We start from the raw sequence: 26184 nt of genomic DNA on the forward strand, positions 1-26184 counted from the left end.
TGGATTACAAAATTTTTGCTGATATCTTGGCAAATAGACTGAAAAAAGTTTTAAAAGAAGTAATTCATAAAGACCAAGCAGGCTTTCTCCCTGGCAGGCATTTGTCTGACAACACCAGGAATATTGTTGATGTTTTGGAGTTACTGCAGACAAATTTGAATACAAAAGCAGCTTTGATTTTTATAGATGCGGAGAAGGCCTTTGATAATATATCTTGGAAGTTTATGAAGAAAAATTTGGAAGGGATGGGAGTGGGAAGGGCGTTCCAGAATGGTATTGAAGCAATCTATTCAGAGCAAAAAGCTAAATTGATAGTAAATAATGTGGTGACAGAGGAGTTTAAAATTGAAAAAGGAACACGACAGGGGTGCCCCTTATCACCCTTGCTATTTATTTCTGTCCTGGAGGTGTTGCTTAACTTGATTAGGAAGGATCAGCAGGTGCAAGGAATACAGGTCGGAGGAAAACAATATAAACTGAAGGCTTTTGCAGACGATTTGGTTTTGACATTACAGGAGCCAGAATCTAGCACAAAAAGAGCTTTAGAACTAATTTCTGAGTTTGGTCGGGTGGCGGGATTTAGGTTAAACAAACAAAAAACCAAGGTCTTGGTAAAAAACTTGACACCTTCAGAAATAGATGGGTTTCAAAAGGAAACAGAATTAAATGTGGTTAAAAAAGTGAAATACCTGGGAGTTAACTTGACCGGGAAAAATTTGAATCTATTTAAAGACAACTATGTAAAATGTTGGACCGAAATCAAAAAGGACTTAGAAATTTGGTCAAGATTGAAACTTTCCTTGTTGGGAAGAATTGCTGCCGTTAAGATGAATGTATTGCCAAGAATGTTGTTTCTGTTTCAGGCCCTGCAGATCGTGGACAGAGTAGAGTGTTTTGGAAAGTGGCAGAGGGACATTATGAAGTTTGTCTGGCAGGGCAAAAAGCCCAGAATAAAATTTAAAATATTAACAGATGCAAAGGAAAGAGGGGGATTTGCCCTGCCGGACTTAAGGTTGTATTATGAAGCTGCATCCTTCTGCTGGATGAAAGATTGGTTTTTGTTAGAAAACACTGATGTCCTAGATCTGGAAGGGTTTAACAATGCTTTTGGATGGCATGCATATTTGTGGTACGACAAGGTGAAGTCTCACAAGATGTTTAAAAACCATATTGTCAGGAAATCTTTGTTCATTGTCTGGACTAAATATAAGGACTTAATTGAAAATAAGACTCCGAGGTGGTTATCACCGATGGAGGCTAAGGCCACAAAAATACTTAATATGGGGGGTGGCTGGGCAAAATATTGTGAAATAATAGAAAGAGAAGGTGACACTTGGAGGTTGCAGAGTTTTGAAAAATTGAAAGGAAAGGTGCGAGACTGGTTGCATTATGCCCAAATTTTAGAGATCTTCAAAAAAGATAAAAAAATCGGCTTCCAGGTGGAAAAATCAGAATTAGAGTTGGAATTACTTGAACCTAAGACGAAAGTGCTTTCAAGAATGTATAACTTGTTGCTTAAATGGAATACTCAAGATGAGATGGTTAAATCAGCCATGATTAAATGGGCACAAGACATTGGATACAACATTATGTTTGAAGACTGGGAAAGGTTATGGACCACCGGTATGAAATTTACGGCATGTAGTGCCTTAAAAGAAAACATTATGAAAATGATGTACAGGTGGTACATGACCCCAGTCAAACTTGCAAAGATATACCATTTGTCAGACAATAAATGTTGGAAATGTAAGGAGGCTGAAGGAACATTCTTTCACCTCTGGTGGACATGTCCGAGAGTGAAGGCCTTTTGGGAAATGATTTATAACGAGTTGAAAAAGGTATTTAGGTATACCTTTAATAAGAAACCAGAAGCCTTCCTCCTGGGCATTGTGGGCCAGAGAGTGTTAAAGAAAGATAGAACTTTCTTTTTATATGCAACTACAGCAGCAAGAATTCTTATAGCTAAATATTGGAAGACACAGGAGCTACCCACACTGGAAGAGTGGCACACGCAACTGATGGACTACATGGAATTAGCCGAAATGACGGGCAGAATCCGAGACCTGGGAGAAGAGGCAGTGGAAGAGGACTGGAAAAAATTTAAGGACTATCTACAAAAACATTATAAGCTATATGAAAGTTGAGAATTTGCTAAGTTTTGAGGAAAACATGCTTCAGTATTGAAAATTGAAAATGATTGAAACTAAGTTATAACGGTGAAAAGGTTTAATTTGGAATATATAAATAGATGAAAGTACAAAAACATACGAAACAAGGTATTAATTTGCTGTATAATACTCTTTTATTGTAAAGAATGCAGGGATGGAAGATTTGGGGAAGTCCAGTTGAATATGAAAAAAGATGTGGAAATGTGAATTTTCTTTTTTCTAACTTTTTCTTTTCTTTGTAAAACTGCTTTTGTTGTGTAAATTGATGATGGATTTTGACTTTGGAAAATAAGCAATAAAAAAATATTATTAAAAAAAAAAAAAAAGGTTTCAACCATTTAAAACGCAATATTAACAACAGTTCAAAACAAGTGACAGTCACAGGAATAGAGTGAGTCCTGAAAATAGGTCGCCCTTAAAATCAGCATTGGAAATCATGGTTGGGTCGTGGTTTGCAACTGATAGTTTGTCTGCTTGGGACGTGTGTGTAGCAATCTCAGGTTTCTCTCAAAACAGGAAGCAGAGGAAGAGAGAAGAAATCAGTGTGTGAGGGGAGGTGTGAGCTTGAGGCTTCTGGCAAGTTTATGCTCTTAGTGCCCAGCTGTGGTTTGGTGGTGTATCTCAGTGGTGTATCTCAGCTGAACTCGTGTGCTGTAGCAGATTGCCTGTTGAATGGCTGCCGGCTGGGCTATGAAATCCCAGGTGGGTTATGAAGCCCTACAAGTGAGCTTGGGCCAGCCAACCATTTCTCAGCCCATCCTGCCTTACAGGGTTGTTGTGGGGAGAAAATGAAGGTGACCCTCCGTCCCCCACAGCTACTGCAGCTTCTTGAAGGAAGGGCACTGTGGAAAACTAAGTAGTAATAGGAGTATATTTTAATGCTGCCACTGGCTGACCATTTTTTGTATGGTTATCGATGACTAACTTTTAGGTTAACTTTAAGCTCGTTAGCATCCTGTTCTTACAGTGGCGAACCAAACACCCCAAAGGGAAGCCTGCAAAGAGCTCCTGAGTGCAACAGCACCCTCTTTACTTGTGAGTCTCACAACTGGTATTCTGAGGCATACTGCCTCCGACAGTGGAGGGAGAACATAGACATCATGACCAGTCACCAGGAAATTGTCTGATCCTCTTTCAAAACCAGTGAAGCTGCCTTTTTGAGGATCCTGGACATATGTGCAAGTTGATGTGCAATGCCAGAATCATGTGCCTTCAATGCCTCTAAGAGTGACCCTACACTGTTTTGAGGCGGGTGGTGGGGGTTTACAATCAAGTGGTCTATACATTTTATGAAAGAAAAAACTCTGAAATTAGCTGTGATTCCCGCATTGTGGGGGCAGGGGGCCAGATGTTGCATTGGGTCTCTTCCAGCACTGTGGTTCTGTGATTCTGTGTGCCATCTACACCTCTGAGAGTGACCCTCCCTTAAACCCAAGATGTCTTATGTGTTTCGGAAGGGCTGGCCATTCTTTCCCCTCCTCTTCCCCCTTCCTCACAGGCTCCTTTGCCTTTAGGCAGGGTCCACAGAGAAGGAAAAGAAGCTGTTCCACCTGTATGAAATGATGATGCACCTGATAGAGGACGAGAAGAAATCCCGGCACCTAGTGTGGGAGTCAGAGATGGAGGTAATGGGAAAGGAGTGGAAGGCGGGTCATAGCTTAATAGTGGCCAAAGGCTTTGTCTACAAGCAAAATAGCTTGCAGAGCAGATTTGGGAAAGACCCCTTCCTGAGGCCCTGCAAAGCTGCTGCTAGTTTGAGGAGGCAGAGTTGAGTTTTTAATGCATTGCATTCATTGTTCTACTCACCACTGGCATATGGCCCTCAAAAGATTGCCTAGAAGGAAATGTGGCCCTCAGGATGAAAAAGACTCTCCCTGCCTCTATTCCAAAATATAATGTGTGCCATTAACTATCACATTTGCTAAACACAAAACCACCTACTCTCCTTTTTCAGATGTGGTGGATCTTTTGTTTTTTTTGTGTGTGTTTTTTAAAGTTTTCTGAGTCTTTCTAAGCTCCAGCAATCTCTCATGCACAGAGTGTGCTATGGCCGAAGGGGTGTGTTGGCAACAAGGTTATTGCTAACATTTCTATCCCATCAAAGGTCCTGGATATTCTGAGGATTCGAGAAGAAGAAGAAGCAGCCAGCAAGTTGACCGTGTCTATTTATGATACCGAGAGGAATGAGAAGAGCAAGGAACAGCGAGAGGCAATGGTAGGTGATGAGGGTCATCTTTAAACTCAGGAACATTCATTCATTTTTACATTTATATCCCACCTTCCCTACAAGGAGCTCAAGGTGGTGTACAAAATTCTCCCCATTTTATTCTCACAACAACCCTGTGAGGTAGGTTAGGCTGAGAGGCAGTGACTAGCTCAAGGTCACCCAATGAGCTTCATGGCCAAGAGACGATTTGAACTCTGGTCTCCCAGGTCCTGGTCTGGCATTCTTAACCACTGCATTCCCTCTTCCCAGGGAACCCTCCCTCTGCTAGTGGTGGGTGGGGCCAGAGGCCAAAGTGGGTGGAGCAATGGATGCCGCCGTGCTAGGCTCATTCCGGCCATGCAAAAGTAAAAGGTTTCTGCACACACAAACCCCTCCATCCAGGCAAGCAATTCTGACAGTTCCAGCTGGCCAAAGCACTCGAGGTGGTTGTGGAGCAGGGCTGGGTGGGGGGGGGAGTGTGGCTTGGGGAGCATCCAAGGGCCAGAAGGAGAGCTCTGAATGCTTGAATTCTGCCCCCAGGCCCCTGACATGGAAGATACAAAAGGCCCCACTGAACCAGGTCCTGTTCTCAGGGTAGCTGTGAGAATCAAACTCATAAGAAAATAAAAGAGCTCTCTGGGTCAGGCCAGTGGGCCATCTACTCCAGCATCCTGTTCTCACAGTGGGAAACCAGCAAGCAGGATTCAAGCACAGAAGCCCTCTCCCTGTCCTGCGGTTTCCAGCAACTGGTGTTCAGAAGCATTGTTGCCTCCAACTGTGGAGACAGAGCCCAGCCGTGGCAGCAAGCGTAGTACCCACAGGCTTTCTCTTTTTATCCCCTCCTCCAGGAGCGCCAGCTGCAAGAGGAGCGCCAGCGGCAAGTGGAGCAGGATCTGGACTACCTGGCGCCTTTCCTGATCCAAATTGGTGGCATCGAGAAGATGACCAAGTGGCTGGCTTTGCGCCTGAAGGAGGACTGCCTCACCGATTTCAAGCACCGTCTCGTTGACAAGGCCAACCTCATCCAAGCGCGTTTCGAGAAGGTGCCTCCTCTTTCCTCCACCCTTTGGCTTTCTTGGGGGGAGGGCCAAAGCATGATGAGCTTTTACTGCCTCTTTGGGGCAGAGAAATTCAACTCAGTTCACTTTTAAAGGCGAAGGTACGTAATCCACAATTTCCAAAACAACCGAACCAGCACAGCTGGTTATGGACCACACCTCAGCTTTTGTTCCAAATGGAATGACAGCCAGCTCCTTCTCCTCCAGACCTAAGCTGCCCAGTGCCTGACCCTTGCTAAGCCCTGGTCCAATGCCCCTCCTTCCCCTCTCTCCACAATCCTTTCTCTGCCTCTTTCTCCCTGCACAGGAAACCCAGGAGCTCCAGAAGAAGCAGCAATGGTACCAGCAGAACCAGCTCAACATGACCCTAGAGGATGAGGATGCCTACCTGACTTACTGCTCAGATGCCATGTTCCGCATACGCATCCTGGAGCTCCGCCTCAGCAGGTACAGCAAGCAAATTTTTATAGATGAGTTGTATGAACCTGCCCAATGGTTAAGGTCTACCTCAGAGTCCCTGCAGGTGTGCCTGCCTGCTAGCTCTATGCTGTTGGCAGGCACAAGGGTCGGGGGCTTTTCTGTGGTGGCTCCCAGGCCTGTAGAACTCCCTCCCTGAAGATGGGTGCATGGCTCTGATGCTGCAGGCTTTAAATCAGGCACAGCATCCCAAAGTGCATAAATGTCTGCAATGTAGAGGATATGCCTCTATTTTCCTCATCTTTTTCTTCTTCTTCCCTTCTCAGGCACAAAGAGAGAGCTCCGCTAAAATACATAGCGTTGGAAGAGAAACTATGCAAAGACCCTCGCCTGTCTGAACATCTCAGATTTTATATGTGACTTTGCTCCAAATTTGCACAACCATAGCTGGGAATGACCCCTTGATACCTCTTGACGGCTTCCTTGATCTGCCAGTGCAAAGTATAATGACCAAAGAAGACTTTTGTTCTATATTGTGTACCATTGGCCTTCCTTTTCTTCCTCCTCCTCCTCTTCCTCCTCTCACTCTCACTCTATCCCTTTCTCCCTCTCCCCCCCTCTCTCCCCCCTCTCTCCCCAGAAAACACTGGGAGCTTCCAGCCATGCAAACACCCAGTGAATTGTTTTTTTTTTCTTTGGGTGTAACTACAGCTAGCAATTCTCAGTTTGGTCAGGTGAGCACAGCTGCCCCTCCACACCAATCACCACTGACCACAGCTTACAGGCCCATGTCTGTCACAAAAGCCCACTAGCGGCAGTCTGGCTCTTCTTACATCTGTATTCATGTGAAGTGTCTTTAGGCTCCCTTCATGCCTGTTTCATTTGCCAAATGTGCTCCCAGTAAATGTCTTCAAATGTCTTCCTCTGGCATCTTTTGTTCCGCATCATATAATTGTAGAGTTGGAAGGGGGCACTGAGGGCCATCTAGTCCAGCCTCCTGCAATGCAGGAATCTAAAAGACCATACGGTACTATTGTTTAAAGGTTTCACAACTCTTTGCTGAACCCCTAGCTGAGGGCTCAGGGTGCTGGTCTCAGCTCCACTTTGCAACCCTCAGGACCCATCTACGTATTGCAGTCCAGAAGACCTCATAGTGGTGAGCAGAAACTTCAGAGCAACAGGAATCTCCTCCCTGCCCTCCACATGCCTCCAACTCACACAGAAGAGATAAGTGAGAAAGTGGTCAGGGCCAATGACAAGAAGGCAATGCATGGGCATATTTGCGTTGTGTCTAGGGCAGTTGTAGGAATCTTGAGCAGCCTTGGGACCAGGTCGAGGAGGAGAAGAGTGGAGAGGGGTGGGGAAATTTCTTTGTCCCCCTGCCAGTAAAAATAACCCCTCAGAAGCTCCTATTTGCATTTCAAGAGAAGCCTCAGTTACCACCACTGGAGAGGCTTCCCTCCAAATGCAAATAGCAGCCTGTGAGAGGCAATTTTTACTGGCAGGGGGGCAGGGAGTTAAATTTTCCCACCTCACTCTCCACAGCTGCTCTATAATTAACAACAGTCATGCATAGTAATTGCATTCAAGCAATTAACATCACAGCAACTTCGACCCTGAGTCTGCCTCTCGGCCTCAAATTATCCTGCCCTTCTACTTGTCCATATCATCGAACCAAATTTAAAGGTCCTTGGGTTGATGGCATTATGGGGGCGTTGCGGTAGATGAAGAGTACAGGCTTAAACCAGACAGAATAAAATCAGTCAGACCTGATCAGCCAGACAGTGCAAAGGATGTGTGGCTCTGTGGCTTGATCAGGCTAGGAGATAGGCACACACAGAAGCTTCTAGGGCTGCATGTGTCGTTCCTCTCCTCTTGTTCGAACAGCCAGGGCTGCACCAGGTTCACAGACCTTGAAAGAGAGCACTCAGCTGTGCAAGAGGGCTTCCTCCACTTTCCCTGTCTCACCCCCCTCCCCTCTCGTTTCCTGCCAAGAAGTCGATAGGTGAAGCATCTGTGTACACAATCTCAGCTACTCCAAATGAACCTGGATAGGTGGGGGTCATGGGGTGCAGATTATCTATATGGGGGGGGGGGATTCCAAAAGAAGGCAAAAAGGATCTCCTGGACTGGGTGTAATTTCAGACTATGGACTTGGTGGGGGTTTTTTCTTTTTGGAGGGGATCTAAATAGGGTGCTACTTCAAATGTGTTGAGCCAGCCTTGCTACATTTGAAGACCCTGCTTCTCATTCTCCTCTGCAGGCCCTGGATGTCTGCCTCAAAACTCTGCCCTGAAGGCAAAATGGTCTGGGGGAGGGGGGGCAGGCAGGGTGTTGTCAAATATTTGAATACTCCCCTCTGGAAAATAGTGTACAGTGGTACCTCAGGTTACATACACTTCAGGTTACATACGCTTCAGGTTACAGACTCCGCTAACCCAGAAATAGTACCTTGGGTTAAGAACTTTGCTTCAGGATGAGAACAGAAATCGTGCAGTGGCAGCACAGCAGCAGGAGGCCCCATTAGCTAAAGTGGTGATTCAGGTTAAGAACAGTTTCGGGTTAAGAACGGACCTCTGGAATTAACAAAGTACTTAACCCGAGGTACCACTGTATGTACATTAAAAGACTGGATGAAGCTGAAGCATACCCTGGCCTTGACACACTATGTGTGAGGAAGGGTCGCTGTTGGTTTTCTAACATGAGGAAGCAATGAAATACGTGGTTTTCCCCAACTGCAGTCTTCAGTGTTTACAGTCCTATGAATTCTGGGTAATGTACAGTTACTGTGGCATGAATATGCACAATATATTATGACAGCAGAAGGGCTTCTTATGAACCAAGGTAAGACACTTAGGTGCTTGGCATTAATAAAACTGCAGCATTTAAACACTTTTATTGCAAATGAAGAGGACAGGGAGAGAACCGGACAAGTGGAGGCCACACAACTTGTATCCCAGCAGAGAAGCAACTGTGCCCCTTCTGAACCAAAGGAAAACATTTTCCAGTTTAGTTAGGTGCTAATGATCTGTAAAACAGCAGTGCTTAAGTGTCCACAATATCTTTGCAAGGGAGGGAGATGGGGAGAGCACACCAGAACTTGGCCATGTCCATGACCTCTAGGCGGCAACACCTCATGTCTTTGTGGCCCTACTAGATCCAATAAGCGCCAGCTGCCACTGGCTGTACCACACAGTTGTCCATTGTCTGAATGTGTACTTTAGTGCATGGCTCTGGCAAATGAGAAGCAGAGAGCTGGTAGAATCATACAAGTGTTGAATTAGAAGGCACCCCAAGGGCCATCGAGTCCAACCGTGGCAATGCAAGGAATCATTGCTCATTTGACATGACCCACAAATCCAAGCCTCTTCTAGCTGATTGCTCCCTGGCCTTGGGGATGGAAGCTCTTGAGAGTAAGAGGGGAAAGATTATATACGGAGAATTTCAGCTGAGATCTCCAGTTGCTTGACAAAGGCTGTCGCACTCATTTACAGCATTGCAGCCACTTCTCTGCAACCAGATCAGATGCACGGTCTCTCTCACACACCCAGTTGTTACATTTGCTTGTGGCAGTTGCGGGAGTATGATCCACACAATTGGCCCCCTCCCACATGGTAAATGTATTCACAAATCCACACGGCAGCCATGTGGGGAAGTGGCTTCTCAGCAACCGCAGGTGGGAATGAAGGAAAGCCAGCAGCTCTTGGAAGCAAGTGCATTCATTCCAAATGTTGGCTCTGGAGGACACCCAGCCAAGGGACCTCGCCCTAGTCAGTCACCCTCTTTGCAGCAGCAGCCACCACATGCTTCCTTCACCTGCTCCTTTGGAAGGAGGGAGATGGCTGAGATGGCAAGGATCAGTGATGGTGAGGGCCAGTGATGGCTTCAGCAGCATCCCAAGAGGCGGACATCATGACCATTGATTCAGGCTGCCCAGCAAAAGATGAGGAAGAAAGGGGGATGAGGGCGTCAGCAAATCTTCCAGAATGTGGGTCTTCAAGGCAACAGCTCCGTTTTTTCTGAAGGGACCAGGAACAGTGTCATAGAGAATGGGGGTCCAAGGGCTTTTGAAAGGTGGCTCATGCCTCGCTCCCATCCTGTTTCATTTCCTCTAGTGCAAGTGGCTGGTTTGGAGGCTAGATCTGGCTGTTGCCAGCTCGCTGTTTCGGTTTTGTTCGCACTTCCGCATAGATCACCCCAGCATCTGGTTCCACTTCCTTTTTGTTGAAACGAAGGCTGGCATAGGTCAACTCTTTCTGCCGGCTGGTTAAAGGAAGATGCTGTTAAGAGAAAGAGAGAGGGCAGGGAACAGAAAGTTTGTTTCATTCTGTCTGTGGTGGTCTTGAAAGCATATTGTTTGCAGGTGGCAAAAGAAGCTGCAGAAATAAATATATACATCGGGAGCTTTGGATCAGGCAAGAGGGGAAATGGATACAGTAAGCAAACTTTTGACAACCTGGTGCCCTCTGGATGTTGTTGGACTGCAACATCTGGAAGGTACCAGGTTGGCAAAGGCTGCAAGAGATGTGATCCAACCCTTCCTCAAAGAAAGAGAAAGAGACAATTGCACCATCCTGGGGAGGCAGCACCACAACAGGTGTATCACCGTTTTACTCCCCCTCTAATAGAGAACTCGTGTGATAAGAAGAAGAAGAGTTTGGATTTGATATCCCACTTTATCACTACCCGAAGGAGTCTCAAAGCGGCTAACATTCTCCTTTCCCTTCCTCCCCCACAACAAACACTCTGTGAGGTGAGTGAGGCTGAGAGACTTCAGAGAAGTGTGACTGGCCCAAGGTCACCCAGCAGCTGCATGTGGAGGAGCGGAGACACGAACCCAGTTCCCCAAGTGCAAACAGAACTAGAATCAAAACCAGGCCACTAAGAAACAAGAGGGGAGGGGAAAGGTATCAATCAGCATGTTTGGGGAAAACCCAAGGTTTGCAGAAATGCATTTCGGGGTAATGTATCAACATCCTAAGGGAGATATAGCTATAGCTATAGCTATAGCTATAGCTATAGCTATAGATATAGATATAGATTTAAAAGACTTAACACAAATCACAGTCCAGTGATGACTAACCACAGTGGGTTTGGGGTTTTTTTTAAAAAATAAGTTGCCAGTACTCATATCTTGATTAAAGTGTCATGGGTGACAACTTAAAATGGCTGCCCTGGGCAGGAAAAAAAGTGACGGTACTCCATAGCAGTGAATAATGTCACCCCCCGAAAAAACCACTGACTAAAAATATTCAATAGCTACAGAACACTGAATCTTAATTGAGAGAGAAAAATGAAAGTCGGGGGAATAGAATGGTGAGGTTGAGGACAGCATGAATGGGCTGATGAGCTCTCTGGTGGAAGAAGGAGACCCAGCGGCCAGCCAGATGCCTGTGGGAAAACTGAAAGCAGGATTTGAGCAGTTTCCCCTCCTGCCGTTTCCAGCAACTGGTACTCAGACGTTATTACCTCCAGCTCTATAGGCAGCATAGGTGCCAACTCCCTGGGGCCCTGGGTGCCTGAGCACCCACAAAATTCCCCATGAAGGGCCCGGGCACCCACAAATTTCAGTACCAGGGCCAGTCATGCTGCATGTCACCCATGGCCCCAGGCACCCACGGTTGCGGGGCCAAGTTGGCACTCCTGGTAGGCAGAGCAGTTATCATGGCTAGTAGTCATTGACAGCCATCTTTGTGGGAAATTAGTAGCCAAATCTAACAATGCATATTCTTGCTAGTTAGCATGTGAAGGGGTTAAGACCACAGAGCTGTACTGCTGATAGGCAGACCCAGGCCATAAAAATGTATTGGTAATTGGTAGAGAAGGCTCAGTGTGATGTCATTTCCCTGCCTCTCTTGAGTAGGAAGGAGCAAATAGTATTTCCTGTTCCTTTCTCTCCCTCCTTTTCTCTTTGACCAGCAATGGAAGCAGATGGATATCCAATTGCCCCGGTTGAGGCACATGCATGAGGCTGCTTTTACTGTAAATTCAGTATTTTGCCTGCATTTATTTTACTGCTGTTGCTGCTGAGAACAAATGCGTGACTATGAGTGAGTAACTCATATTTTAAACTTACTTCTCAGTCTGTTTTCTGATTCTTTGCTAAGTGGGGTAAGAAAGGGGTGCCAGCTTATTTTGCAACTGAATTTCAATAAAAGAAGGCTTCACAGCCTAATTCCTATGCTTCATTTTTCTTCTTCTACGGATGGGGCTGCATTTTAAACAAAGCAGTAAGCTGATCTCTTTCTATGTCCAACCCAACCATGTGAGCACCTAAATTGCAATTATTATGTCTTCTCCTACCTATTTAAACCATCCAGAGTTCCAGAGTTTAGCTATCTCCCAGGTGGGAAGTGATAGGATGGTAGGGAAATGCAGGAGTAAATAAAGATGAGCAGGGGTGAAACAGACTTGTCCGGGAGTGGGATGAACCCATTCTATTCCAACCAAACTCTAGAGTGGATAGCAACATGTGGAAAAGATCTATGATCCCTTTTAGGGATGTTAGGCTGCCCTGCACAAGAAAGTGACACCTAGTGCTCCCCACTGTGAACAGAAGGCCATTTGGGCAGACAAGATAACACTCAGGGTGGACCAGAGTGGACATCCCAATGCACCAGATACCTCAGAGCAGGTGCGGGGAGAAGCCTAGAGTGGCCCCGGCAAAGCCTAGCACAGCCTGGGAATTTATAGGAGCAGGATATGTGTGTTCATTATGTAACAATAATCCCTCTTACCGTTCCTGCTTCCTTGGTTGAAGCACCTTCTGTCTCTGTTGTGCTTTCTGGAATGGAATGATGAAGAGAAATTTGAAAGTGGTTAAGCATTAAAGAATCCCAAGAGTGAATGAGTCAAGAACACATGTGATTGATGACACATTCCACAGAAATTCCTTGTTAACCATCCTGGGTGGAGATGGGCACTAATTTGCATTTCTGAGACTTCTGGGGGATCGCTGTAGTCAGTGCTTTTTTTCTGGGGGGACGCAGGGGTACGCATACCCCTAAACATTTTGTGAATCTAAGTTTGGGTACTGTCCTTCATCATAAGATCTCAGGGCAGTTCACTCAATGAAGGACTCTATCTGTGGAACATTGTAACTCATGGTCATTTATTTTTTCCTCCTCCCAAGCTATCCCTTTTTTGTGTTGTGTCTTTTAGAATTGCAGTTCTTCCCTATCACAGTTTGCAACACCTCCCTGGCATGCCCAGGGAAGCATTTGCAAATGCACATTGTGGGAGCTAATCCGTTTACCTCCCATAAGACCTCTCCAAGGTGCTTGGCTTAGATCTGTCAGGGGAGAGAGCCTTACCTTTAGCCCTCTTCTTGTATCTCCATGCTAAGACACTGAGCAGCAAAAAGAGGAGGAGGATTCCTGCTGCAGCTGCAGCTCCAGCTCCAATTCCGGCTCCAATTCCAGGTCCAATTCCAGCTCCAGGACTTCCACTATCAGTTTCTGGCTGCTTGTCACGTTCTGGTTTAAAAGGAATAGGAAAAGGAAGACCCCCTTGGTGGTCTGTGGAATGAAACAGGCAGGCAAGATTCTGCTGCTGCACAGGGCTTCATTTGAGGGTATGGCTGACACCCCAAACTTTTGCTCATGCCCAGGTTCCAATTTCAAGAAAATTAGCATGGATATAGGACCAGTGGGTAGTGAATCATCAAGTTGTTTTGATAACTGGTCATTAAGTTGTTTTGTATTTTATGGCTTTGCTAGCCACTTTGAGACTTGTGGGAAATGATGGAGGTTTTATACCTAGAAAGTGGAAGTGGGAGCAGTGGAGACACATTCACTGTCCCTCAGTCTTTCAAAACATCCATCAACTCATCAGCGATAACAGAGCTGAGTCCCCAGAAACAGCTATTTATTTGTTATATATGAAACTGAAAATAGAACTTGCAACCTGCTGAGAAATGTTCTCTGCTCCCCCACAACAGTGGGGACTTTGAGCAAGAAGGGGGAGGGCAGAGGATGGAGCAATTGGAAGCTCTTAACATCTGGTTTGGGTCAAAAGTGACCCAGAATTTCTATCTTTCTACAACTGCTAAATTTTCTTTTCATTTTCTTTTATACCCCTGTACATTTCACACCTATCAGTTCCAAACACCTTTGTATCTCATTCCCTGTAGAAAGGAAATCAGGGGGAAAAAATGATTCTGTTTACCAGAGATTGTCACCATGGTCCCATTTCCTCGGCCATTACTACCGACAGCACATCGGTACATTCCAGAGTCATTCCTTTGGACACTGGGCAGAATGAGAGAAGCCAGGCCTGTGGTTGTGCTCAGAGTCCTGCCTGCACCTGTCACCTCCTCCTCATGTCCATCAGTGCCATTTTTATACCAGGTGACACTGTACGGGAGGAGTCGCACATTCTTGGCAACTGCAATGCTACAGTTTATAATGAGTGTTTGCCCTTCCATTCCTTGGATGAAAGCAGGTGACTGGATAACTGACAGATTAGCCGCTGTGGAAAGAGCAGAAAAAGCATTTGACAACTTCAGTGTGCAACCTTCAAATTGCCAGAGGAGATAAAGTCTGCATCTGTGAGACTGGGCAAATAATGCCAGATTTTGTGGCTTTGAGTTAAATACGCAGCCATGGAACTTGTGCATGAACGATTGACTTCTTTGAAGTTTGCGTTCTTGGCTTTTCTCTGTTAGGCTGAGTACTGAGGGTGCCAAATGGCTTTAGGAGCAGCTGTGAATGCAGCCTTCAGTGTGGGACAGGGAACAGCCCTCCAGTTGTTTAGGACTACAATTTCCATCATCCCCAGCTAGCACGGCTGCATAGCGTTGGAGCTGATGGGAGTACAGTTGCGCAGGCTGGGGTTCCGGAGAGTTGTAGTCCAAAACATAATGGAGGTCAGCAGGTAGACAAATGGAGAATGAACCTGTTGGAGTGCTATTGCTGAAGTCTGAAGCTACATGAGGCAGACAGAGAGAGATTCAGATCTGTTTCATCACAACTGAATGCAAACCACATTTGCACTTCCCCCAAATATATACAAACCTAAATGCAGCTACATGTTGAAATTCACACGACCCCAAATTTGGCAAAGCAGTGCTCTAGCGATATAGTGTCTACAAAAATGTGAACATTAAGGGGGAAGTGTATATAAAGATGCATATATGTGTGAAAATAGCATACAAAAACTCATTAGGATAAATTGGCACTAAAATGCTGACAATTTTCGTGAGGACTTTAAAAAAAAAGTAAACTTGTGTGAAGATGTGGTGAACTGAACTAAAGACTGAAAAAATGAGACACCGAAAGAAACTGAAATTGAGGGATCCTCCTGCCTTTAGCACAGAGCAGAGGATTTGATGGCCTGTGGTGGGCCAAGGAAGATCCAGTCTGTGCCTGATGACTGAGAAGTGTCAGCCTGCCAAACATAGGGTGGAGCTAAAAGCAAACACTCTATGGTCCACATGCTGCATTTAAAGCACATGGGTGTCCACCGCCGCCCCCAGAACCTTGGGAAGTGTAGTTTGTTAAGGGTGCTGGGAATTGTAGTTGTGCAAGGGGTAAACTACAATTTCCATTATTCTTTGGGGAAAGTCATGTGCTTTAAATGCACAGTGTGGCTGTGACCTATATGCTTCCCCCTTAAATCTGGACATTTACCCTGTGATTTTAATTTTTTCCCAGGAGACCATGTGAAAGGGATTGAATGACTGAAAAATTGTGTCAGCTTCTGACAGCTCAGGCTGTAAAAGGTTTCCTACCTCTGCATTATGGAGCAGAAATACAGACTTGGGTCTTGGAGGGACCTCCAAGGACCTCTGAGATGCTTCAAATGGAGAGTTACTATCCTCTGGGGTGCATTCCTATAACCTTCTCTGCTCATTGCTTAATAACCAGATAGAAAGGGAATTTATTTAAAGATAACTACGAAAAATGTTGGTCAGAAGTGAAAAAAGATTTAGAAATTTGGTCAAATTTGAAGCTTTCACTGCTAGGCCGTATTGCTGCGATAAAGATGAATGTACTGCCCAGAATGTTGTTTTTGTTTCAAACTTTGCAGATCGTGGACAAAATGGATTGTTTCAAGAGGTGGCAGAAAGATATTTCTAAATTTGTCTGGCAGGGCAAGAAACCCAGAATAAAATTTAAAATACTAACGGATGCAAAGGAAAGAGGTGGATTTGCCCTGCCAGACCTTAAACTGTACTATGAATCAGCAGCTTTTTGCTGGTTGAAAGAATGGCTACTTCTTGAAAACACTGACATTTTGGATCTAGAAGGTTTTAATAATGTATTTGGATGGCATGCATATTTATGGTATGATAAGGTCAAAGCACATAAAGCATTTAAAAACCACATTGTCAGGAAAGCGCTGTTTAATGTTTGGATAAGATATAAGGATTTGCTAGAAAATAAAACCCCAAGGTGGCTGTCACCAATGGAAGCGAAAGCCTTGAAAAAGGTCAATATGGAGGTCAAATGGCCGAAATATTGGGAAATTTTGGAACAAGACGGAGATAGACTGAAATTGCAGAGTTTTGAAAAACTAAAAAACAAAGTGCAAGACTGGCTTCATTATTATCAAATAATGGAGGTATTTAAATTGGACAGGAAAATTGGCTTCCAGGTGGAAAGATCCAAATTAGAAACAGAATTGTTAGAACCCAAGACTAAGAATTTGTCAAGAATGTATAACTTGCTGCTGAAATGGAATACTCAAGATGAAACGGTAAAATCGGCTATGATTAAATGGGCACAGGACGTTGGACATAACATCATGTTTGCTGACTGGGAACAGTTATGGACCACAGGTATGAAATTTACGGCATGTAATGCCTTAAGAGAGAATATTATGAAAATGATATACAGGTGGTACATAACCCCAGTCAAGCTTGCAAAAATCTATCATTTGCCCGATAACAAATGTTGGAAATGTAAGGAAACTGAAGGTACATTTTTCCACCTTTGGTGGACGTGCCCAAAGATTAAGGCTTTCTGGGAAATGATATATAATGAATTAAAAAAGGTATTTAAGTATACCTTCCCTAAGAAACCAGAGACCTTTCTCCTGGGCATAGTCGGCCAAATGGTGTTAAAAAAGGATAGAACTTTCTTTATGTATGCAACAACAGCAGCAAGAATACTCATCGCAAAGTATTGGAAGACACAAGAACTTCCCACACTGGAGGAATGGCAGATGAAACTTATGGATTATATGGAACTGGCTGAAATGACTGGTAGAATCCGTGACCAGGGAGAAGAGTCGATGGAGGAAGACTGGAAGAAATTCAAAGACTATCTTCAGAAACACTGCAAAATTAAGGAATGTTAGAGTGATGTTGGACTGAAAACAAGTGGTTTCCAGCTGTACAGGTTAAAGTTAAGGATAGATTAAGATTAAAGATCAAGATTAAAGATGTTTAAAGAAATGGAAATTTGATATTAAAAGGGAAAACTTTAAAGTTATATGATATTAAGATATTAAGATTAAGGATTAGGTTTAAAAAAAATGTTGACGTTATATATTTTAACATTTTATTAAATTAAAGATTGGGATTAAAAAAGTGGAAAAGAAACTGCTGGACAAATAATGTGGACTGGAATACAAAAGAGGGAGGTATGAGGAAGTCTAGAAAATAAGTAATTTAAAATTGGAAATGGAAAAGAGAGTTTGTTTTTAATTGTTGTGTTTTGTGTTTTTATTGTTAAGTTTTGTATTGTTTTTTGTGTGTGTTGTTTTTCTTGTTTTGTTGTTTAAAACTTTAATAAAAATTCTTTAAAAAAAAATAAAAAATATATATAACCAGATAGAAAGTTCCCGGGGGGCCACTAGGTTGTGCGTTGGAAGATGGCCGGCAATAACATCTCTCTGACCCACACAAGGTAGTTTAGGGGCTGCTATGGGAAGTAGGCAGCCTTCCCTCCCCACCAGGATGTGGTGGGGCCCTGTCTTGCCAGCAGTGTTTACAATGCACCCCCTGATCCGAGAGATGGGGGTGCTGAACACTTGGCACGAGCCCTCGGTGAAATCAGCTCTTCCTGACGCCGATTCCAATTAGCGCGTGCTGGTTGCTTCAGCCCGGAATTATAATTGGAAACAGATGATTGGAAATGAGGTTGAAGCACATATATCAAGTAAAGCTCGACGATAAGGCTTCTGAATAATGGATCTCTGCGACCGAGAGCGACGGAAGGATAAGTAAATCTTTGGATGTGTCACCACCAAGAGACTGTATGTTTGGAACGAAGGGGGGGGTGGAGGAAAAACTCTTTCTGCTTCTTTATATGATGTGACAAAAATAACCCTCCACCCCAGAAAGAAACAAGATCGTTGCGTTTTTTAAGAAACATAAGCAGGATTTTAAGAACTGTGTGGGAGGTGGAATACAATAGGAGAGAAGATTGATGAACGGTGAGGAATTTTTATGACACAGTTAAAAAATGGCGTCTCACCAAGACAGGCTGCCGGAGAAAGAGAGAAGGGGGAGGAGAATCAGGAATGTCGGAAAGAGAAGGAGAACGGAATTGAAAGTTTGACCTGACACAGCCCCCTGATCTATTTGATTTATTTGGCTTGCCTGGAAAAACAAAGGACAAATTGAAGATTAATTTTGTCTATGGAGGTGTCAAACAGAGGCTGTCCTGGGCTGATATAGCTTCTGAAGAGTATAAAACCCACACAGAGAAGCCAGCTTTCAGTCTGCTTGTGAGAATCATCAGAGATCGCAAAGAAAGAAATGTACAACTACAACAAGATGAAGAAAAATAATAAAGGACTATCCGGAGTAAACTGGATAGAACTGATTAATTAATGCAGTAAAATAAGTGATGTCTGGACTTATCCGGAATTTTGGACTCGTGCGGAGCTTGATATATGGGTACCCCCAAAAAATTTAAAATTTGGCTGTATAATTTGGAACCAATGTGATTTGAACAATGTGATGTGATTGGCTTGTTAATAAAAATTATTTAAAAAAAAAAAACAGATAGAAAGTTCCCAGCACTTACTTGTGATGACAACATGAGATGCAATTCCTGATGATTTTGTTTGATTTCTTGGTTCTCTCCCAACGTTACAGACGTACAACCCTGAATCGCTCACAGTAGCATTTGTGAGGGTGAGAGAAGCAAATCCTGCTCTCAGGTTCTGAGTGATCCTGTACGAGCCTGTCTTGTTAGCCTGCTCAACCGCAAGCCCATCTTTGTCCCAACTGACATACATGCTGCTGTTCCTGCCGACTGTCCTGAAGTGACACTCGATGGTGACATCCGCCCCTTCCACTTCATGGATGGATCCAGAAGTCTGGTTCACCTCAAAGTCGGTAATTTCTGCATGAAAGAGATATCATAATCTAGACCCCTACTGAAAGCATTGGACACTGAGAAGGTAGCTAGAGTGGAAGAAGAGGGATTGACGCATTCAGAAAAAGCACCTGGGACAGTCCTAGGACTGGACTGCTTTGAGGAAGAGATGGATATCTCTGTGTGTGTGTGTGTGTGTGTGTGTGTGTTCAATTAATTAATTATCTTTTTAATTAAGATAAAACAACTATGTACAGTCAGAGAATCATCTCTGGATACTCCAAAGAACTCTGCCAAAGTATATATGCTAAAATCATCACAATCTTAACAAACACAACATTATACATAATAACCTCCATTGCTTGGATTATTGCCCACAATTAAAAAGATATATTGCATCAGCAGCAGTCCTAGTCTGCAGAGTTTATATACAAAGGCAGGAGGAGAAAATAAAAATAAAATATGTGCTTCAAGAATGCCAAACTGTGCTGTAGACCATAGGCACCGTTCTGCTATATGTATCATTGTTTGTATGATCCATAAAGTTGCCTCAGATTGCATAAAAGTTATCATAGTTCCTCTAACCTCTTGCTGTCTTCAATTTCCATGTCAGTTTTTTCAATAATGCCACGTGCCAGATTGCACTATACCGCTGGTCCATGGTCAATAATTGCAATGATTTCCATGCCCTGGCAATGGCCGTTCTTGCTGTGGTTAACAGAGGAGTTATGAGTTCTTTGTTCCAAATTCATGGCGTAACCTGACAGGTTAAGCAGAGCCTGTCCTGGGGTCATGGGTACTATCTGACTTGTGATCAAAGATATCTCTGTAAAAACATTTCCCCAGAACTTTTCAATTTTTGGACATGCTCACCACATGTGTCATTATGTCCTTATAGTGGGACACCCTCTCCAGCATATGGGAGAACTGGTTTATAAAGGCGAGTCAGCTAGGTGTTAAGTACCAACCATGTATGGTTTTAATGGATCTTTCTCTGTTTGTTGCTAATATAGATTTAGGTGTCTATGTGTTTGTGTGCTCTGCAACATAAGAGAGGCAATGGGAGAAAAGGGGCCTCTGCATCAGCTCTGCTGAAAACTGGCAACTTTTGACTGCTTTTCTCATTTTAAATAATCACAGTAAACAAGTTTATGGACCACAGTGCAGCACAAAATGATCAAAGCAGTGAGCACAGCAAAAACAGGATAAAACACAGGCATACGAGCTCTAAGAAAATTAAAATGAATTGATGAGAATGGGTATCAGATGAGTGAAAGTGTGGCAAGGCTGTGGCTCTGACTTTACCCCACACTTTGTTTCAGAAGACTTTTTACTTACATGGCGCCCCCTCAAATGTAATGTGTGAAGGACACTTTCAATTTGCACATTTCAGAAGAAAAATGGACCCCACTGATCAGTTACTGGAATATTCCTGGTGCTCCCATTAGACTAGAGAGGCACTGATTTTTATCTAAACTATTGTCTTACTTTGGAAAGCTAAAGTGGGTTTTCTGAAAAGTGTTGAGCAACCCCCACAAACATTCTCCAATCCACAAACTACACAAGTGGACTGAAGCTACCCTGTTAAAACAGATTTTGGAAAGAAATTCAAGTATTTACCAATGATGGTCACTTTTGTCCCATTACTGAGAGGTTGAAGAGCTGTATCGATGACAACGTTACACAGATAAGTTCCAGCATCCTTCAAATCCACAGATTTCAAAGTGAAATTACTTAATTTGTCTTTTAGATGTGTAAATATGTGAATTAGGCTTGAGTTAAGCAATTCCACCTGTTCATTGCCTTTAACTTTATACCATTTAATAGACCATTTGGTGCTGTCTCCACTGAACTTGCACTGCATATTCAGTGTTGATCCTTCCTCCACAGTCACGGTGGCAGGTGTTTGCATCACTGAAGAATGTGGAACAGCATTCATAATAGACCCTAAAATGGCAAGGAGAAAAACGGTGTAACAATATGAAAGATTAACCTAAAAGCACAATATCTGTCATTGAGCCACAAACTTCCCAATGCAATTGCATCCTGAAAATTGCATGCATGCAACTGCAAAGTGCATGTATGCATTCTGCATATCTGCAAGGAACACAAGTCTGTCTCTCTCCTGAGACATGTTCCCCTCTGCTTTGATCTTCTTGCAACAGCACATGGTTGGGCTAAATTCAAAATTCAAAATTGCAAACAGTTAAAACAAAATACCATCACAGGAATAGGGCGGTTCCTGAAATACACCTTCCAACTCTATGAGCCTATGAATACTGGAAATGGGCTGCTGAGGGGAAGGTCCTTAAAGTAATGGAAAGCGGCAAGATAAGGTTGGAGACAAATGAGAGGTCCCTACTTTCCACATTAGGTGTCACTAATGGAATCTGTGATTATTCCTTCCCTCCTCATTTGAGCAAGATTTCTATTTTTAAGGGGAGTTTTCTTGCCTTTTATAGCCGCCTTGGCTAGGCTCATTAGCCACACTGGCATGTTCTTGGACACTAGATACATTTAAGCTCAGCTTCTATAATTCTAGTTTTAAATAACCTCCAACCACCCTGAAGAGACCTGACTTTTCCAACTCCCTCTCAACTCCCTTCTAATGACTTCCTTGAAATTTGTTGAGATTTTTCAGCATTTGCTCTTGTGAAACAAACATGACCTTGCTGAACTTCTTGAGGAACCGGCCACATGCAGAATTGGTTAACATGAATAGAACTGTGGCCACTGGTCCTGAAAGGTCAAAACGACTTACAACTTTCACAGGATCCTGGACACCACTCAAGATTAGGTACATTTTTGTGGGGGGGGGTTTCCCCCACTGGGGAGATACCACAGAGGGGAGAGTTTGGTTTATTGGATCTGGCTTGTGACAAAGAGCTTGTTACAGGCACACATGACAGGGGTGAAGAAGAATGGACAAAGGGCAGGCTGATCAACTTTCAACAGAAAACAGGGCAGGGGATTAGGTACAAAGTTGTACCTGATTAAGAAGAATGGGCAGAATTAAGAAGAATGGGGTGGGCAGAATGTCCTTGGCCAATCACTGTCTGGTTTGCAGTACAATGGAAATGATTCCCATCCAGTCATTTGCTGAGCATTCAGCTCTATGGAAGAACACAGTGTGTGGAGCCAGATATACTGGCCTCGGTCCAGTATATGTGAAGGAGCGTCTCCACCCCCATCGTTCTACCCGGACGCTGAGGTCCAGCACCGAGGGCCTTCTGGCGGTTCCCTCACTGCGAGAAGCCAAGTTACAGGGAACCAGGCAGAGGGCCTTCTCGGTAGTGGCGCCCTCCCTGTGGAACGCCCTCCCACTAGATGTCAAAGAGAACAACTACCAGACTTTTAGAAGACATCTGAAGGCGCCCTTTTTAGGGAAGCTTTTAATGTTTGATGTATTACGGTATTTTAATATTTTTTGGGAAGCCGCCCAGAGTGGCTGGGGAAGCCCAGCCAGATGGGCGGAGTATAAATAATAAATTAGTATTATTATTATTTTCAAAAAATCTGTTATTACTATGCATATGACTGTTTCCCCCCCTATTTTCTTATTCTATTATCTATTTATGTAAAATATTTATTAACCCCGCCGCCTCCCCCAGCTCCCTTCACTAAAAACTCCAGGTCAGTGAACAAAAGTGTCAGAGGCACCAACTTGCGCTGAAGATTCTCCTTCTCCTTCATTTTGTGGGCTTGCTTAACAGCCTAGGCCACATTGTCCTGGGCAGCTGGAGCTCTGGAAAGCCCTCCCCCAGAGGCTGCACAGGACAATTCCCCCTTCATGGGCTGGTTTGTGCTATGCCAAGAAGGCGCTCTTTCCAATTGCTTATGGACTCCTCTAGAATCATTCCAAAATGTTGCCCACACATTCCATGTGGGAAAGAAGTCTCGGAAAAAGAAACTTGTCCATACGCAATAAAAGCTATCTTGCGTACTTTTGTACTGCTGTTTCTACTACTAATATCACAAATGGCAGTAAGTTTTTGACCTGCTAGAGCAGCCTTTCCCAACCTTGGGTCCCCAAGAGTTGTTGGACTACAACTCCCATCATCCATAGCTAGCAGGGGAAGCAGTCAGGGATGATGAGAGCAGTAGTCCAACAACTTCTGGGAACCCAAGGATGGGAAAGGCTGAGCTAGAGACTCTCGTGGCCTACACCTTATCTGTCTACCTACCTGTCTATTTTATTCCATTTCCTCCAAGGACCTCAAGGTGGCATAGCCAGTTCTCCCTCATTTTATCCTCACAAACATGTTAGGCTGACAGGCAGCGACAGACCTAAGGTGAGTCCTGGTGGGCTTCTATGACCAAGTGGTGATTAAAACTCTGGTCTCCCAGGTTCTAGCCTGACATTTTAATCACTACACCACCCTGACTCCAATCTATCAAGCTAGCTATCTAAGAAGTCTTGTACCTGGCATTGCCAACAACACAGGAGTCACTGTAGCACCATTTTTTCATGAGTCACCAAGGCAATGTGAATATCCACTCTGCAAGCCAGGTAGCAGAGAATGGGGAGATGATCTGAACCCAGCCTGTCCCCTTTCAGGTTGTAGGGACAGGAATCATATTTCTGCCTCTGGAAAAGTTAGCAGGTCTGAGAGGGAATATTCAGCATCGTTCTCTGCTTCTAGCTTGCTACAGACAGGGATTTACATGAATATATATTTACATGGAGGTAGCATCCACCACTATGGTCCCCCCCCCCCATTACGATATGAAGAAAGCACAGCCCAGAATTCTACAACCTCAGTCTACTGCATCTTATTCTGCATAATGTGCCAATAGGCTGTTAGAGGACCCGGGTTTTCTGAAAGCAGGACAAAACATCTCTTGGAAAGGAAACTCACCCACATGCAGGAAAAGCAAAAACAGCAAGCATGGCAGCCACATTTTGCCCTGTTGGAGACTCCTCTTCTTGCAATCTATCTTTCCAAGCAGAGACCCAACTGCTAACTCCACAATGCCAGGAATCCACCATGTGTAGTTGGCCGGTGGTGATTTCCTCTCAGTCAGACCCACCCTGTAGGGAAAGAGAGGCTGCTGGATTGCTGAATAACCAGGTCTTTTTTTCCTCTTTCTGCTCCACCACTCCCACCCTCTGAACATAGTTCCTCTTTATTCTCTCTCTCTCTTTCGCTTTCTCTGTCTCCATTCCATCCATTTTGCAAACTGGTATCTGTTCCCTTTTACATTTGCCATTTGTTCAGCTTCAGGAACAAGATAACTACACAGAGGAGGCATGTTTAATAATAATAATACCTTTATTGTCAATGTACAACCTGTGTACAACTTCCTTAGGGATGTTTTTAATGTTTGATGTTTTATCGTGTTTTTAATATTCTGTTGGGAGCCTTCCAGAGTGGCTGGGGAAACCAAGCCAGATGGGCAGGGTATAAATACTTTGTTGTTGTTGTTACTGGGTTGATATTTTTCAGGGACACTCCCTGAGATAACCTCATGGTGGAGGAGATGGGGGCATTATCTTCCATACTTCGTAGTTTCATGCAGATTTTTGCTGATGCTTTTGAAAATCAAACCAGATGTGCACCGTTGCCTCAGGTTTGATTGACACAAAACAATCTATTTGCAGGCCTCGAACAGATCTTTGGTTGGCCACAGTGAGAACAGGATACTGGAGTCGATTTGCTCCCTTTGGCCTGATCCAGCAGAGATGCTCTTCTGTTCTTACAAGTCTGAGGAAAGTCAATGAGAAGATTAGGGGAAAGAGGGAGGAAGATGACTCTCCAAAAGCAAGAGGCAATAAAAGTTGACTGTTCCTGACAGCACTAATAAAGCAGACAATAAATCAAGGGCTCATCCAGATTTCCTTTTGTGTCACATTCCTAGGCACAGATCTGCATTTTAAAGCTCTGTGTCTGAGCTAAAAAGTTGTAACATCACTTGGGAATTCAAAAAATATTTTTATTAAATCAATATAATTTATTATTGCTTGTTAAATAAAATTTGTGTACAATTGCATAGAAATAATTAAAAATGATTGTCAAGTACTTGCAGTTATATTATATATTAACATTCTACACACACACACACACACACACACACACACACACAGTGCTTTTTTCTATTAAAAATGATTAGGGGAACTCTCATTTTCCTACTCATATTGAAATAATGCCCCTCGATGAGGCCAAACTTAGATTCAGAAAATGTTTAGGGGTATGCGTACCCCTGCATCCCCCCAGAAAAAAGCTATCTATCTATCTATCATCTATCTATCTAATACTTTAGATTACCTGACACTTCTGGAAGGCAAAATTAAAATTCTTCTGTTTTCTGAGAGTAATTTATTTGCTTCTTAATTAAAAAAAAAAGACTTACCAAGGTAAATGTTTTCCAATCACAAAAAATAATAGCAGATTTGAATTCCTCACTCCCAAAAACATATTCTTAAGACTCCTCGTTGAAGAAATTTGCAAAAATTAAGTTTCATCCTCTAAAATGACACACCCTAGTGGATGAGCGCTAAAGGAAGTCAAGTCGGATACACAAGTAAGCAGAGATAAGAAAAAAATTCAGCTCAAATTAGACACAGGAGTTGAAGTCCTCTCTACATATTCTTATATCCTCTTTTTTGATGTCGCATTTGTGACAAAGCATAAGTGGCTACAGTTATATTGTTTCAAGCACTGTTTAAATGTTTCTGTGAGTAGTGGGGGGGGAAACATAAAAAGCAGGGGAAATGGAAAGGAGGATCTGGAAAGAGCAGGGAGTGGTTCTTTGTCACCCTTCATGTCCAGGGGAGGCTTTTCTCTCAGTCTCCAAAATCGTTTCAACTATGATATTAAGTTTTACAGCACAGAGAGCAGCACAGATACATCCACCACTCTGCAAAGCGAATCTGTAGAGAAAAGCTCATTTCTAAACCAAGTTCCCTTATATCTTAGTATAAAGGTAAAGGGACCCCTGACCATTAGGTCCGGTCGTGGCCGACTCTGGGGTTGCGGCGCTCATCTCACTTTACTGGCCGAGGGAGCTGGCGTACAGCTTCCAGGTCATGTGGCCAGCATGAGTAAGCCGCTTCTGGAGAACCA

General features: G+C 43.8%; 2 protein-coding genes across 8 annotated transcripts in view; one reads left to right on the plus strand and one right to left on the minus strand.

The window, feature by feature from the left end:
- Positions 1 to 6380, plus strand: part of DRC7 (dynein regulatory complex subunit 7) — a 28388-nt gene extending 22008 nt beyond the window's left edge. For all 3 annotated transcript variants that reach the window (XM_081016991.1, XM_081016990.1, XM_081016992.1), the window contains exons 14-18: positions 3683 to 3793; positions 4273 to 4383; positions 5223 to 5417; positions 5740 to 5879; positions 6176 to 6380. In XM_081016991.1, coding sequence (XP_080873117.1) covers positions 3683 to 3793; positions 4273 to 4383; positions 5223 to 5417; positions 5740 to 5879; positions 6176 to 6269 — 651 coding nt within the window. In that variant the 3' untranslated portion in view covers positions 6270 to 6380. The remainder of the gene's footprint in view (positions 1 to 3682; positions 3794 to 4272; positions 4384 to 5222; positions 5418 to 5739; positions 5880 to 6175) is intronic.
- Positions 6381 to 8710: 2330 nt separating this feature from the next.
- Positions 8711 to 25546, minus strand: LOC308483304 (cell adhesion molecule 2-like). 5 transcript variants are annotated; one of them, XM_081017037.1, is made up of 8 exons: positions 25472 to 25546; positions 23980 to 24152; positions 20741 to 21067; positions 18827 to 19147; positions 14016 to 14318; positions 13163 to 13366; positions 12587 to 12633; positions 8711 to 10129 (listed from the first exon to the last, which is right to left on the minus strand). In XM_081017037.1, exons 1-8 carry the CDS (start codon positions 25534 to 25536, stop codon positions 9986 to 9988), a joined length of 1584 nt encoding a protein of 527 aa, XP_080873163.1. In that variant the 5' UTR covers positions 25537 to 25546; the 3' UTR covers positions 8711 to 9985. The 5 variants fall into 5 exon arrangements, with proteins under 5 accessions (XP_080873163.1, XP_080873162.1, XP_080873164.1 ...); XM_081017036.1 differs by lacking the exon at positions 25472 to 25546 and having other exon boundaries at positions 23980 to 24277; XM_081017038.1 differs by lacking the exon at positions 25472 to 25546 and having other exon boundaries at positions 13163 to 13324; positions 23980 to 24272.
- Between the last annotated feature and the right edge of the window lie 638 nt (positions 25547 to 26184).

This window comes from Podarcis pityusensis (genome assembly GCF_964106645.2).
Source record: "Podarcis pityusensis genome assembly, chromosome: 8".
In the NCBI taxonomy this organism is placed as follows: Eukaryota; Metazoa; Chordata; class Lepidosauria; order Squamata; family Lacertidae; genus Podarcis; species Podarcis pityusensis.

What these genes read in the sequence shown, in the direction of transcription:
- LOC308483304 (XM_081017036.1), bottom strand. Translation starts at nt 24,238, where the DNA reads ATGTTCAGAGGGTGGGAGTGGTGGAGCAGAAAGAGGAAAAAAAGACCT. An exon ending in ATCTCATGTTGTCATCACAA is followed by an intron (nt 14,319 to 18,826) that starts GTAAGTGCTGGG and finishes CTCTTTCCACAG; the next exon opens with CGGCTAATCTGTCAGTTATC. An exon ending in CAACCAAGGAAGCAGGAACG is followed by an intron (nt 10,130 to 12,586) that starts GTAAGAGGGATT and finishes TTCTCTTAACAG; the next exon opens with CATCTTCCTTTAACCAGCCG.